Raw genomic sequence first — 15,346 nt, forward strand, 5'->3', positions numbered from 1 at the left:
TTTTTTCCAGTTACAATCAGTTACTAAAACAGAAAGGACAATTGGAAGATTTGGAAAAAACACTGAAGGTAGAACAGGAAAAAATGCTGCTTAAAAACAAAAACCATGAAACTGTAGCTGCAGAATACAAGAAACTTTGTGGTGAAAATGATAGGTAATAAATATTTATATATTTTAGTTTTGTATTATTCATTATATCCAACGTGTATGTTGCCCCTTTGTAGTACCATCCATAACTTAGAATTTTTTAAAAAGACCCCAGAGCAATAAGTAAATTACCCACCAAAATCATGTAGCTAGTTATAGAATGACAGACGAAAACCTGGATCTTCTGCTTTCTCTCGTTGTTTCTCTCTTGATTTATTCAACTAATTATGTTTTTAAGCCACATTATATAACAAAATTTCCATGTATGTCGATAGAATTTACATACTTTATTGAGACAGAATGTAATGAAACCTGACTCTTTATGTCTTTCTCTTTCTGCTAGTCTGGTATCCTGATTCTTGTTTTTGAAGGTGCTAAAAATGAGCAGCTTTATCATTTTCTAGCTCATTGTTTGTACTTTTAGTTTTAACTGTCTTAGGTTTTAATGGTCTCATATTGCCATGGGGCAATTATTTTTTAATTTGAAGCCTTGGGAAAATCAAAACTTGTCAACTGGTGATCACCCTACTTCATAAGAGTACATTTTCAAAAAATTTTTGGAAGCCTTTGAAAAATTTAGACAGCCTAAACATTTGTACTGCTTTTACATTGCCGTAGCAGAAGTGCTGAAAGACAGCACACAAAATTCAGTGGGGATCATTCATTGAGTATTTGTCCTATTACGGATTTAATGCAATCTATTTTTAGAATTAAACATCTATTTCTTTTCCTTTATTAAAAAAATCCCTAGGCTTCTAGAGCCATTTTCATTTTCATACTTCGTAGTTTTTAATTTAGGAATTTTTACAACTAGAAATTCTGTACTGATGGATTTGAACTTTAACAAGCTCAACACCAAGCTAGAATCAAGGAACATATATTTGTACAGTATAAACAACAGAAGACCAAATTATGACAAGTTATAGGATACAAGGACATATTACATACATAACATTGGGGAATGCGTTTAGTCTGGAAGTCCCATCTTCAACCTAACCTTTCTTCCTTGTTGGGATTCACACCAAACTGGGACAGTTTGTGAACTTGAGTAGACCTTCCAGAAATCTGTTTTGCATACATTAATGAAGAGTCTCCAGAAAGAATTCAGCCTAAATGATAAGAAATTGAGCATGACAAACTTGAACCAGAAGATTATGCAGGCTTGGAAGGGAAGAGTGGTCCTGAGTAGAGTATTTTCTGTCTCTCAGTGCTGTTCTTGCCCAGCTTTTATGCACTCATGCCTGTGTTCTAAGGGAAGAAAAGGCTTTAAGTAAAACCTGAAAGAGCTCTTTTACAAATAAAAGATATTTGTGAAGACTTAATCTAAAGAACAGTAGTTTATCCATTTCTCTAAATAGCGTAAATTTTAATCTTCAATGATGCCAAACCAAGAAAGTTGGTGGACTAGGTTGTCTTGGTCTCTTTAGAATTATGTTCACTGAATTGCATTTTGGTGTTAACGTTCTCAGCTTTGAGGGACAATGTAAAAAAACTCTCTTAAAGAGGTTATTTTAGTATTTGCCAGTGAGATGATATTGAGGACATTGTTTATTCTACCTCTTTATATCCCCTCCTGCCATGAAGCATTATGTAGCTGTCTATATGCCTCAGTGAGGTTTGCCCAGCTGTTACACACATGGCATGCATTCATACATGGATTCAACCTATTAATGGAGTGTTTATTGTATGTTTCTGGTCTTGCCATTTTACTTTTTTACCAAGTCATGATTTTTTAAAATGTATTATTTTATTATTTATAATTCTTATAAGCGTACTCAAATTGTTTGGAAAATGAGTTGAATTAAATTATTAGAAGTTCTGAGCAAGTATCATCCTGAGCAAAAGTTTATTTTGTTTGGCTCCCTCCGCCTTTTGTGGGTTCCTGATCTTAATTCCTTCCATAAGATGAAGGTTAGTAAACTACAGCTAGCTTAGCAAGCCACATCCAGCCTGCAGCCTGTTTTGGTACAACCCCAAACAAAGAACCCTTTTTACATCTTAAAACGTTGTGGTGGGGGACAAAAAAGAAGAGCATGCTGTAGATTGCATGCGACCCACAAAGCCTAAGGTATTTATTACTCTCTGGTCCTTTATAGAAAGAATTTGCTGATCTCCCTCCTAGAGGTCAGTGGACCTTGTTCTAAAGGTATAATAGTGGAAAGGAACAGAAAAGGCTATACTGTGATTTTTACAAAAAAATCCAAAATTTATCATGAATAATTGAGGACTGCATAAATATGAACAATTTGCCACAACTGCAGAAATCTCAATAACTAATTTTTTTTTTTTTGCGGTACGCGGACCTCTCACTGTTGTGGCCTCTCGCGTTGCGGAGCACAGGCTCCGGACGCGCAGGCTCAGCGGCCATGGCTTACGGGCCCAGCCGCTCCACGGCATGTGGGATCTTCCCGGACCAGGGCACAAACCCGTGTCCCCTGCATCGGCAGGCAGACTCTCAACCACTGCGCCACCAGGGAAGCCCTCAATAACTAAAATTTTGATTGAAGTTTGTATATCTCAGTTATCTGGCAACAGATTGATAGATTACCATGTCTCATACTGGATTGATTAATTTGCTCGATCTGATTTTTCTTTATTTTTCATGCTGAATTGTAGAATCTTTGAATTCTCTAGGTTAATCAAAACTGGATTGGTTATTTTCTCTTTTGTCCTTTAAATATTTTTCAATTAATACTTAAAAGTTTTAAAGTATAGTTTTTACAGACTAGAAACTGATTCTTGATAAGTTTAATCACTGGCAAGAGAATCTTTTATATTCTTTAAGTATGTCTGAATGTGATTTACAGCATTTTCACACTGTGTAAATTATAATGAAATCTATTAAGAGAATCTAACTCTATTTATATCATGATTTCTAATTATAGGTTGAATCATACATATAATCAGCTTTTAAAAGAGACTGAAGTTTTACAAACTGACCATAAAAACTTGAAAAGTCTTCTAAATAGTTCCAGACTGGAACAAACAAGATTAGAAGCTGAATTTTCAAAGTTAAAGGAACAATACCAACAACTGGACATCACATCCACCAAGCTAAATAACCAGTGTGAGGTGAGCTTAATAAGTTTAATTGCTGTTTCCTTCTCTTTAGGTATCAAGACTTGCCTAAAAAGTAAACAATCATATTATAATAATGATAATAGCAGTATATGTTTAGTGGGGTATTTCCAAAAGAATTGGTCAGGGATAATTGAAATTCACAAATCATTCAGAAAAGCTTCCTTCTTCCTTTATCATTAATTTCAACAATTTTTATTATTAATTTAAACTTATATGTTCAGCTACTTTGAAAAATTAACCCTTGTTTAATGAAAAAATGTTTACTGACCACCTGGCATGTATTAGTAAACCAAAAAGGTAAAAATCTCATTCCTTGTGCAGCTTATATTCTGATGGAAGGAAGCAGACAATAAACGTAATAAGTAAGTGAAATATATAGTGTTTCAGTGTTTCATTACATATGGCTGTGTAACAATTTACCCCAAAACATGGTGGTATAAAACAGCCATTTTTTATGCTCACATATTCTGTGGGTCAGAATTTGGACAGGGACAGTAGGGCCAGTTTGTCTCTGCTCCACTTGCATCTGGGCCCTCAGTTGGAAGATTGAAAGGCTGAGTGCATGTTTGGTGTTGATGCTGGCTATCGGCTAGAAGCATCAGTTTCCTCTTCACGTGATCTCTCCCCATGGACTGGTTTGGGCTTTCTCACAACGTGGTGAGAACCAGACAGAAGCCATCTCTATGTTAATGATCAAGCCTCAGAAGTCATGCAGCATCATTTCCCCTGCATTCTATTCACCGAGGCAGTCAAAGTCCCATCCAGGTTCAAGGGAAAGAGAAATAGACTCAGCCTCTTGATGGTGAATGGCAAGATTCCAGAAGAGCATATGGACTGGAAATACTGCTGTAACCATTTTGAAGATTAGTCTGCAACATATGGTATGTTACAAGATGATAAGTTATGTGCAAGTAAAAATGGAGTAGGGTAAAGGGGGATAAGGACCCCCAAAGTGGATGAGGGAGTATAGATTGAAATTTTAACTAGGCATCCCTGAACACAGATTTGAAGATTCGTGTATTATTATGTGGATATCTGGGGAAAGAACATTCCAGGCAAACAGCTCACACAGTGAACCTAGGTCAGGGGGATACTGGTATGTTTGAGGAATACTCAAGGAAGCTAGTGTGGCTGGAGTGGAATGAGCAAAGTGGGGAGAGTAGTAGGAGATGAGCTCAGAGATATGCCTGGGCCAGATATGTTGCCTTTATAGGCCATTGTAAAACACTTTTCTGAGTAAAACAGGGGAGCCATGGGAGAGTTTTGAACAGAAGTGACATCTGCCTTATGTATACAGTTCTACTCTTAACATAATTCCATGTCTCTTCCCATGATTGTTTGATAAAGTGATAAAAGTTTTGAAATAGAAAAAGGATACTGAAAGCCTTAAATAATTCTTAAATTTTATGATTGGTCCCTAAATTGTTAAAGCTTGAGTATAGCTTAACGTCTGAATTTCTTGGAACTTTTAGGAAACCAGCACTTAAGCAAACCCTTAAATGGAATTAGTAATAGACTGCATCAGAAAAGTAATACTTAAAAGCTTTTTGTCTAAAATCACAAACTAATAGAAAAATTAGTTTGAAATCATACATATTTAATTACCCAAAAGAGTTCAGAAATTATAGAACATTCATTCTGCCTGTGATTTATAAAAGTTTAAATAAAATATAATTGGGGTAATACACTTACAGAGGAACATGACGTACAGTGAAGAACATGACAAAATCAACTTCCCCAGCAACAATAAAATTGGACAGAACTATCAAAAACAACCATTTTAGGGCTCTGGAACTCAAGCAAAGACATACAACAAATTGAGAAGAATTTGTTAAAGAAAAACTACTCAGCTTTGGGTAGGAGGTTGTTTGAGGCATTTTATCATGTGACTTCTCCCATTCTTAGTCCCTTCCTCCCTTTTCTCCATACCTGGTAGTTCAGGCAAGGGGCAAGCCTTGAAAACCAACCACTTTGCTACTGGAGGGGACTGGCTTGATTTGAGCAGAGAACAGGAGAGTTCCACACCCAGGAGGGCTGTCAAAGGTCAACTCTCAGATAGCCTGAGGTTGGAATGTTAGATGTGGCAAGTCACGGACCAGGAAACTACTCAGAAATTTAACGTGGAGATCCAAGGAATGAGACAGCTAGCCATAATTTGTCTTGATAAGGTCCTACATGTCACTGGTGGTCTAGAAGACTGCTCAGGAGAGATCAGAAAGGGCCCTAACTACCTTATCCCTGGCTGAGTGTCCCAACTTGAGTCAAATGCTAACCCTTGGGTAGGGGCTAAGTCATATAATAACATGATTTGGAGGGAGTGGAAAAATGAGTCCATAGTGTCGGAGGTTCGTATAGTAGTTAATCTTTGTGGGAAGGGGTGGTAATTGGAAGAGACCACAACAAGTGTTTCTGGAATACAATTAATGTGCTGTTTCTTGATCTGGGTGCTGCTTCACACGTGAGTTCATTTTGTGATAATTCATTGAGCTGTATATACACTTAAAATTTGTTCTCTTTTCTGTATATATGTTTTATCAGTTGTCTACTGATGCAGTAATGCTGTATAAGAACCATAGAACCTCAGTGGTAAGGGACAGTAAACATTTATTTTTGCTCGTGAGTCTGGGTTAGCTGAGCAGATGTGCTAATCTGCATTGATGTGTGCGCTAAGATCAGTTGATCTTGGTAGGGCTTGCTCCTGTATCTGCAGTCAGCTGGCACGTACCCTGAGAGCTGGCTGGTCTAAGGTGGCCCCAGCTGGTGTAACTTGTCTGTGCCATGCGGTCTCTCATCCTCCAATAGGATTCCAAGAGACTGAAGGGAAGCACATAAGCCTCTTGAGGCCTAGGCTTGGAACTATCACACCATCACTTCTGCCTCCTTCCCTTGGCCAGAGGCATTCCAAATTCAAGAAGAGGGGAAGTAGATTCCACTTCTTGATAGGAAAAGTGAGAAGTCACAGCACAAGAGGGTACAGGGAGGAGCACTGCATTCAATTTTGCAGTGAATCTACCACATATGTTGTATTTCAATTTAACAACATATAGATAAATAAAACAAATATAGCACAGTATTGACAGTTGTTAGATCTAGATGGCTATTTATGGGTATTCATAGTATACTTTCTGCTTTTTCTTTTTTTTTTTTCCTTGCTTTTTTTCCCTACGTTTAAAAAATATATTCTACAAGTGACACTAAATTTTGACAATCACTACTTTGGTCTCTCTGACTTCTACTGAAACCTCTGGCCTAACTAAGGCATATTTCTAATTTCTGTTGACTACAGAGAAGAAGCAGCTCAATCATGCTGGCAGCCTAACTACTAGTAATAATCAGTAGTAATACCACCCATTTATTTATTTACTTACTTACTTACTTACTTATTTTTGCGGTACACGGGCCTCTCACTGTTGTGACCTCTCCCATTGCGGAGCACAGGCTCCGGATGCGCAGGCTCAGCGGCCATGGCTCACGGGCCCAGCCACTCCGCGGCATGTGGGATCTTCCCAGACCGGGGCACAAACCCGTGTCCCCTGCATCGGCAGGCAGACTGTCAACCACTGCGCCACCAGGGAATCCCCCACCCATTTATTGATACTAGATTACCTGACTCCCTTGGATCAAGCCATAAAAATTATACACAAACTGTTAAGGTTTCTTGAAAACAGTGGTTGGGGGAAGAATGAGGTATATTAAGTACCTACTGTGTGCCATAGGCATGACACCATGTACTTTACATATATTATTTAATCCTCGCAACAGTCTTGGGGGATGGGAGTTGTTATCCTCAATTTATAGGTGGGGTCATTGAGGCTCAGAGAGTTACTAATTTGTTCAGCATTTTATAGCTACTTAAATGGAAGGCCAGAGATAGGAATCTAGCTTTGGACTCTAAGTCAAACAGCTGTAAAGAAAGCAGTGTTTGTTTTTGGAACTAGATAATTTATTATATGTTAAACCCAGTGTTTGTGAGAATTAAGAAAACATATGTGTCCAGCACATAACCCCGTACTTTAGCTGTCATTATTACTAAAATAATCACTCATGTTCTAATCAGAGTACAACTATCTGATTGTTCAAATAGCAGAAGACTTAAACCTTTGTGAAGTACTTATATTTTTCAGATGTTTTGGGGGATTTATGTTAAATATAAATGTTGATATTTTTAAAAATAAATGTTTGTGTTTAAACAGTTGCTAAGCCAACTTAAAGGAAATTTAGAAGAGGAAAATCGACATCTACTAGATCAAATTCAGACATTAATGCTACAGAACAGAACACTATTGGAGCAGAATATGGAAAGCAAGGATCTTTTTCATGTTGAACAAAGACAGTACATGTAGGTACCAAATAATCTTGCACTCTGAAATATTACTCATGATTTTATCATTGCCATACCTGGTGGCAGAGGAAATGCAATGCTAATTTTTCTTGATTTGCAACATTATTGTTTCGATATATATTTTTTTAATATTTATGTTCTGGGCTAATAACCAGAAAAACTAACATAAAAACACATGGATCCTACTCTTAATGAACTATTAATATAAAGCAAGAAATACAAATAAATTCTGTAATGGAGGTGTGTATAGGAAACCATAGAAATACAGCAAATATAAGGGAAAGAATACCTTAGTCTGCAAGAGAAGGTGGACTTTCTAAAGATGATTGCTTGAGCTGAGACTTAAAGGTTCAGTAGGAGTTTGCCTAAGGAGGCATACCAGCCAAGAGAGCAGCAAATGCAGAAACAGGAGGTGTGATGAAAATATATTATTACTGTGGTATAGGATCTAAAAATTAATTGTTCTTGCTGGAACAAAATTGAGGAAGGAGGAGTAGCAGAGAAGTGGCTAAACACTCAGGAGCCACTTGACAAAGGTTTTCTTTGCCGTACAAAAGACTTGCTGAAAAATTTGATCGGGGAGTAATGTGATCAGATTTGTGCTTTTTGTTTGTTTGATTGATTGATTGTTTGTTTAAACCACTGATGACATTAGAGTGTAGATTGGAGGTTCTAAGAATAGAGACAAGGACTAAGTTTTAAGAAGGCTGTTGCAATAATCTAATGAAAAATAATTCATAAGCAGTGGTAGTTGAGATCAAATATCAATACAAGAGAGATGTGAAAGACAGAATTGACAGAGCTTAATTATTGGTAAGTTGTTTCTCTGTTGAGAGTGTAGGAATCTGGTAAAATCAGAGATTTTGGCCAGGTTAGCTCAGTGGATAGTCTTTGTAATACACCATGATTCACCTTTACTAAATTCTTCTCTTCCTCTTGTTCCCTAAATGAGAAGCACCATAGTATAATAGAAATAGCACAGATGTTGAAATCAGACAGCTCCTAATTCAAATCCTAATTCTTCTCATTACTAGTTATGTGACTATAGACGAGTTACTTCATTTCGTTGATCATTGGTTTCTTTTTCTCTAAAATAGAGATATAACACCTACTTCCAGCATTATGCTAAGGCGTAAATGAAATAATATGTGACTTTCAGACTTAACGTATATAATGGTGAGCTTCAGGGCACATTTGAAACCAGGATACACCATACATTTTTTTAAGTGTCAATTTTATTACAAAATTTGGAGAAAGAACATTATTTTTATATTAATACACAGGTATACCAAGGAGCAAAAGGTAGAGTTTGTGTGAACTTTTAAGATAAATGTAAATTTCAAAGAAATTTCACATTTGTGGCTGGCCACTTTGGATCTTTAATCCTTTTGGCAGCATGTATGCCTTTACTCTCTGCCATAAGGGGTATTTTAGCTTAAGAAGCAGTGAGTGTATCTAAAATTTTAGCATTTAAGTTTCCTGTCCCTTAAGCAGAGGTATTATCCAACACTTTATCTTCTTAATATTATGACCTTTGGTGAATAATCCATTTCTAAGGTTTCAGTGATCGTATGTATACAGTTGACTTATAAATATTAGTACCTATTCTGACTTTTTGAATTTAAATTTAAAATATCATCTTACATGTCAGACAGTTCTACCTGAATGCCTCTGTCACATCGTCCTAGTAGGAGTGACAGTGAATAAGTAGTACTGAGAATTTGGAGTTCCTGATGATATTTCAGCAGGTAAAAGGAGAAAAGAACTGGGAGGTATAGGCTGTGTGCTATTTGAGCTGTGGTATAACTAATGGCAACATCTATTCACAAAGTTCTTCTTCCATATAAACTCTCAAATCATTTCCTTCTATTTCCCACTACCCTAATTCTTCCCTCCCACTCAATTAGGCTACCCCCATTAGCATCCTGAATGCTTTGTTTACCTCCATCCTTTCTGATTATATCCTCTTCCATCACTGAGTTAAGGTATGTAAAGCATAGATTTTATAATGTCACATTGTAGTGAAACCTTCAATACTTCTGATTTTCTGTTAAGCTAAATCTAAACGTGAAACTCCCTCACTCCTTATTCTCAGCTCAGCTGTTTAATTTAGGATTTTTATTTTTTGTGTCAGTCTATCTGATATGGCCTTTTTCTTCATGAGGCTTTCCTTGGTCATCCAAGATGGAAATATTTTCCCTTTTATAAGTTCCTTTGGTACTTCCATGGTACTTTTATTTTGTCATGACTACTATTTTGGATTATAACAGTCATTTGTGTATGTATCTTCTCTCTCCTACTGTACTATAAGCAGAGCTGGGCAACTTACTATTCATCTTTATATACACCTCATGGCTCATGCCTTCCTCACTGTGAATGATCGCTAAATATTTGTTTAATAAATAGTATTCTTTGGCATCACAGTTTTCTTAGAGAGATCATTTTACTTTCATTTCCCTATATAATATATACTGTGAAGAACATAAAAATGAAACTAAGATGTGGTGAAGCTAGTGTATTCATGCATTCCTGGAGGCAGGAAATAATTCTCTACTAGTAAATTAAGCCTAAATAATTCTGCCATAAAGGAAAAAAATCTGTTTGCATGAAGATGTCATTGTAGGATTATTTATTGTATTTGTAACTGTTAAGCAAGCTATCCAACATTTTAATTTTTTGCCTATATAAATTATGATAAATCACCCATCATACCAAAAATGATTTGATATACTAAAGATCCAGAAATAGGGGAATAGTCAGTGTTGATATAATGTTGTTTAATAGCTGTAAAAAGATGTTGAGAGAATTCTTTTGTCATGATGATACTGTAATATGGAAGATTTTCTTCAAACAAAAATCCTATTGAAGAATTGAAACTTTAAGTCCTATGTCCTTTTATTTAAGTAAGTCATAAATTTAAAGAAAATGAGAAACTTAGAAAAATTCCATTGTTACTACCTATTAAATTCTTAGTTGTCAACCGTGGTATCTGTATTTCTTTATGTTCTGGGGAGAAGTTAGATCATAGTCCCCAAATAATACCATTCATAACTGTACAAAATATGATGCATGTCCTTTTATTTTTATAGTGATAAGTTAAATGAATTAAGACGACAGAAGGAGAAATTAGAAGAGAAAATTATGGATCAATACAAATTTTATGACCCATCTCCTCCTAGAAGGTACTATTAACGAGGTTTATTTTCATTTTTATTAAAAAAAAAAAAAAGAAGAAGCTTCTGATTTTGAGAGGGACTCATATGTTGAATGTTAGACTGATAAGAATTTTTTTTAATTATTTTTTAGGAGAGGCAACTGGATTACTCTAAAAATGAGAAAACTGATAAAGTCTAAGAAAGACATTAATCGGGAGCGTCAGAAATCACTAACATTAACACCAACCCGCTCAGACTCCAGTGAAGGATTTCTTCAACTCCCCCATCAAGATAGTCAAGACAGTTCTTCAGTAGGTTCAAACTCTTTAGAAGATGGCCAAACTCTGGGGACCAAGAAAAGCAGCAGTGAGTGCTTAAACTCTTTAAACATTTGTGATCTCTAGTACTGATTTAGAATCCACTGTCCTTTGGGATAATAGTCTGATGAATGTGTTTCTTTTTAACTCCATATCATTTTAAAATTCATTGCCTACTGCAATACTGCATAACCACATGATTTTCTATATTGTGTATTTAGAGAAATACCATACACAGAGATACCATCATTTGGCCAGGGAGGTAAAATAGTACAGAAAGACCAGTGAAATGAGAGCCAGAATACCTCTGCCACTTGCTAGTCCTGTTAACATGGGCAAGCCTTTTACCTTTGTGTCATACTTCACAGGGCAATTTTGAGGAGCAACCAAGAAATATTTATAAGAGCTCATTTTCAAAAAAAAGAGCTCATTTTCAAAATTATTTATAACTTAATAATAAGGTTTTTTATAATGACGTCTCACTCATACTTTGATGCTGTCAAATTGGAGAAAAGTTACATTGTGGGGAAGCAAAGAAAAGTCGCTATGAATTTGAAGAGAATGTTATTCAATGATTTAGAAATAGTTTAAGGTTTTAAAAGTTATTGAGGGATTGTTTGGTAAAGGTTCAATGAAAATAAAATAGAGATATAAGTTTGTGCATAAACTTGCGATTTAACTTTTTAAATTACAAATGTAGAAGTATAATATCATAACGTGCCCTATACAATTAATACTCTCTTGATTTCATTATTAGTGCACTTTGCTAAACATCAAGAGCAAAGTAAAAGCCTAAAAAAGTGTATTTTAAGAGAAAGAAAAGAATCCAGTGGTAGGCCCTTTGAAGATATACAAGAATTTGACTACTAGCAATGTTCTTATAAAATATGTAAACAGGATACTATGAATCCACTCACACTATAACCAGAATCACTAAATTTAAAAGTATATGTATGTATATATGTTTACACATATATATACATATAGTAAACTATATATGTGTGTATGTGTATGTGTGTGTATATATATATATATATATATGAATTTCAGTACTATTCTTCTAAAGTATAGTATAGGCAAAAACAGCTACTACTTCCCCCAGGGTTAGACTCTCCATATGGGCAGCTCTCAAAACACTCAAAAAACTATATAGATGTTGTTTTGTCCTCAGGGGAATTATCTCTGAAAAAACAGTATTTAGAGTGTAGGAGATTAGACATTCATTATAGGCTATATTTCAGAATGCAACTATAGCACCCTATAAACTAGAATCCGCAAGTAAGCAACAAAAAAATCATACACATACCTGAGTACATATTCATATATACATACATACATATGTACAAGTGTGTGTGTGTGTATAAGAAAGTGGTTTAATTCTGTATATCCATATAAGATTAGTCTTGTCAGCCAAATCTACATGAAACCTGTGAGTATGGTAGAGAGATCATCAAGTTTTCCTTAAAAAGGTGCCAGATGATTCAATTTTATCTGCTACCTTTGAATATAAAATATCTTACATCATATTTAATGAGAAATGGTCATGGGTATACTTAATTTTTTTAATTAAAGGAAGATATTTCAATTCTGATATGAAAATATACAAAAGAAAGGCACAGTCTTTTTTGAGGTAAGCTTGTTTGTTTCAAATATAAATCTGTCATTCCTTCATACTCTCTGCTGAAACATCCAGAGTAAGAATCAGAAGGAAGTAATATTCTCTTTTCCAGCAGTTGTTCAGTTTTAGAATTTTAAAAATAAACGCAAAACCCAACCATTCTAATGTTCCCTTAATTTCAATATAGTTTGGGAAGAGAACATTGTATATCTGCAAACTAATTGCCATAAGAAGGACCACATTCCACCACTGGCAAATTTAAAACTCCTTTTATCCTGTCCCTTTTGGATGAGTGCCTGTCAGTAAAGCAGTCTGTGGAAAACAGTTGAAAACAGGAAAAGAAAGTATCTAAACAAGACAGTGTGTGCATGCTGCAACCACTCAGCTTTGTTTTAGCTAAGTGTCCATTTTTACATTGCTTTCAGTTCATTTCTTTTTAATCATTGAAAACAGCTGTGTTTACCAAGCTAGAAATGAAATAAAAGCTTAAATGAATCATGACTATTCTTAATAGCAATCAAATAAATAAGTTAAAAAGCTGTATGTCCTTGCATTCTCCTTAATGAGTGATACTCGTCAGTTTGTCAGAAGAGCTTTTTATTATTTATAAGATGATAGCAAACCCTGAGAAACAGCATAGTTATTAAGGCTGTGTACAGTATGATTTTAAATCTTGATGTGAGTTTTTCCCCTAGCTCTTAAATTGCAGTTCCAAAAAGGTGTAACAGTTTTTCGTATTAAAATCTTCTTAAAGTGTAGCTTAAGAATGTTAGTGACTCTAGTGAACATTTTAATTTTTATGTTAACAACTCCTACTGTAGTATAACACTAATTTTCCTTCATATAATTTTCCTGCATAGTGCTACCTTTGATTTTTTTTAATAACCCTAAAAGCCCTTTAAAATATCTAAAAATGTTATAAATACATATTTTTCTGTCATTTTTGCTTGCTTTAGGTTACCTCTTTATCTTTTCGGCTTATCAAAGCTTAAAAGCTACTATCAAAATACTGTTTTTTTTTTCTCACAGCCAACCTTTTGCAAAATGAAATTAATATAATTGTCATCTCTTGAAAGACTTCTCTTAGAAGAGTATATATTTCTGTGGTGCTGCTAAATAATGCACCAGAATTCAGTTTAAACCAAGAAGTAATTCCCTATTTTCTTTTTTAAAGTTTAAGGAAATAATGGAAGTTTTTTTAAGTTTCTTTAGATTATTTTAAACATCCCCTAGTTTTTGTTGAGGCATTTTACTAATGCCTGTACTAAAAATGTACAGGATGTACATTTTTCTGAATTACTTTTTTTTCAAAATAAAATCTTACAATTTAAAAAGTTAAAGAAAGCCTGAAAGCCTTCTACATTTTCATCATGTGTACTCTGTGATCCACCAATAATGGCCCTAATAATAAAGGTGTATCTTTACAACTTAACTAGGAAAATTGTTCCTTCTGTAAGTAGTTCTAATCAGTTCCTATATTTCTAGGACTTTAGTCAATCCAAGCTTTCAAAGTATATGTTTCTCATCATTGTCTTCAGTGCTTTTCCAAGTATTTTAAAGTATCAAAGTACATATTTCATATTTCATTATCACTCAGCAGCACGAGAATAATAGCTTTAGTATAGTTTACATAGCTGAAGCTCAGACATTCATTTCTGTCCTTAATTTCAACATTTAACTCCCATCTGTTCTTCTCCCTTTTTTCTTTCATTTTTCTGTTTCTGTTTTTCCTCATGCTCTGACATTAAAGTGGTTGCACTGAAAAGACTGCCCTTTTTGAGGAACAGACCGAAGGATAAAGACAAAATGAAGGCCTGCTACCGTCGTTCCATGTGTAAGACTTTATGACAGTTCAGCTTCTTTCAAATGACTACACTGGCTTACATTACTAATTTTTCACTAACCATTCTTTGGACTGTGCCAATTTTCTTATTTTGCAAAGTGCAGTCTTCCTGTAATACAAGGAGCTGGAAGAATATTTTTTTTCATAACTGGCACTGAATTTGCATTATATGTATGTTCACTTATACATATACATGCATATGTTTAGTCATACATGTAATATACTTGGAAATTTCCAGTACTTTCTAAAGGTTGGCAGAAAAAAACCTTTAATTTTATATGCCATAGAGATTTCTTCCCAAAGAAATTTACTTAAACAAAATATAACAAAACCTTTAGCATTAGGTATTTAATTTCTTAATGAACTAGGATTAAATAATTAAATAAATAAAGTGGCCTGTAACCCTTGAGAATGTTTGTCATTCTTTATATAATAATACTCTGGTTTTTTCTTTTTTTAAGTGGAATGGGTAATTGCATAATCACATTAAATGTCTGTCACTTTGGATATCCTCTCTTTCAGGTTTTTATTGAATGGTATACTTATTTGATTCATAAAATGAGTAATTTCTTCAGTAATCTGCTCTGACCAAGGACTGTTTATCATTTTCAATAGTGATGCTGTAAAGAACTGCTCTCCATATTACCTTTATTCATTCCATTTTTGTCACCACAGAACCACATTATGAAGGCTTCTAATTATATTGTACATCACTGCTCAAAAGCATGGCAGTTGTACAGAGTAAAATTCCTTTTCCTATCTTTAAAGGGGGTGGAGAGTGATAAAAACATTTATTGAAGTTTATCAGCCTTTGGCCTACTCATTTCATTCAGCTGAATGCAT

At 34.8% G+C, this 15,346-nt stretch overlaps 1 protein-coding gene across 11 annotated transcripts in view; it reads left to right on the forward strand.

The window, feature by feature from the left end:
- The window catches only part of CCDC88A (coiled-coil domain containing 88A), a 193,856-nt gene that overhangs the window by 165,944 nt on the left and 12,566 nt on the right, over positions 1-15,346 (forward strand). For 9 of the 11 annotated variants that reach the window (XM_060309849.2, XM_060309848.2, XM_030877233.3 and 6 more), the window contains 6 exons: positions 11-154; positions 3,033-3,219; positions 7,422-7,567; positions 10,660-10,752; positions 10,877-11,091; positions 14,411-14,494. In XM_060309849.2, coding sequence (XP_060165832.1) covers positions 11-154; positions 3,033-3,219; positions 7,422-7,567; positions 10,660-10,752; positions 10,877-11,091; positions 14,411-14,494 — 869 coding nt within the window. The remainder of the gene's footprint in view (positions 1-10; positions 155-3,032; positions 3,220-7,421; positions 7,568-10,659; positions 10,753-10,876; positions 11,092-14,410; positions 14,495-15,346) is intronic. The other 2 variants (XM_060309850.2, XM_030877243.3) reach the window with 1 other exon arrangement.

This window comes from Globicephala melas, chromosome 12 (genome assembly GCF_963455315.2).
Source record: "Globicephala melas chromosome 12, mGloMel1.2, whole genome shotgun sequence".
Classification (NCBI taxonomy): Eukaryota; Metazoa; Chordata; class Mammalia; order Artiodactyla; family Delphinidae; genus Globicephala; species Globicephala melas.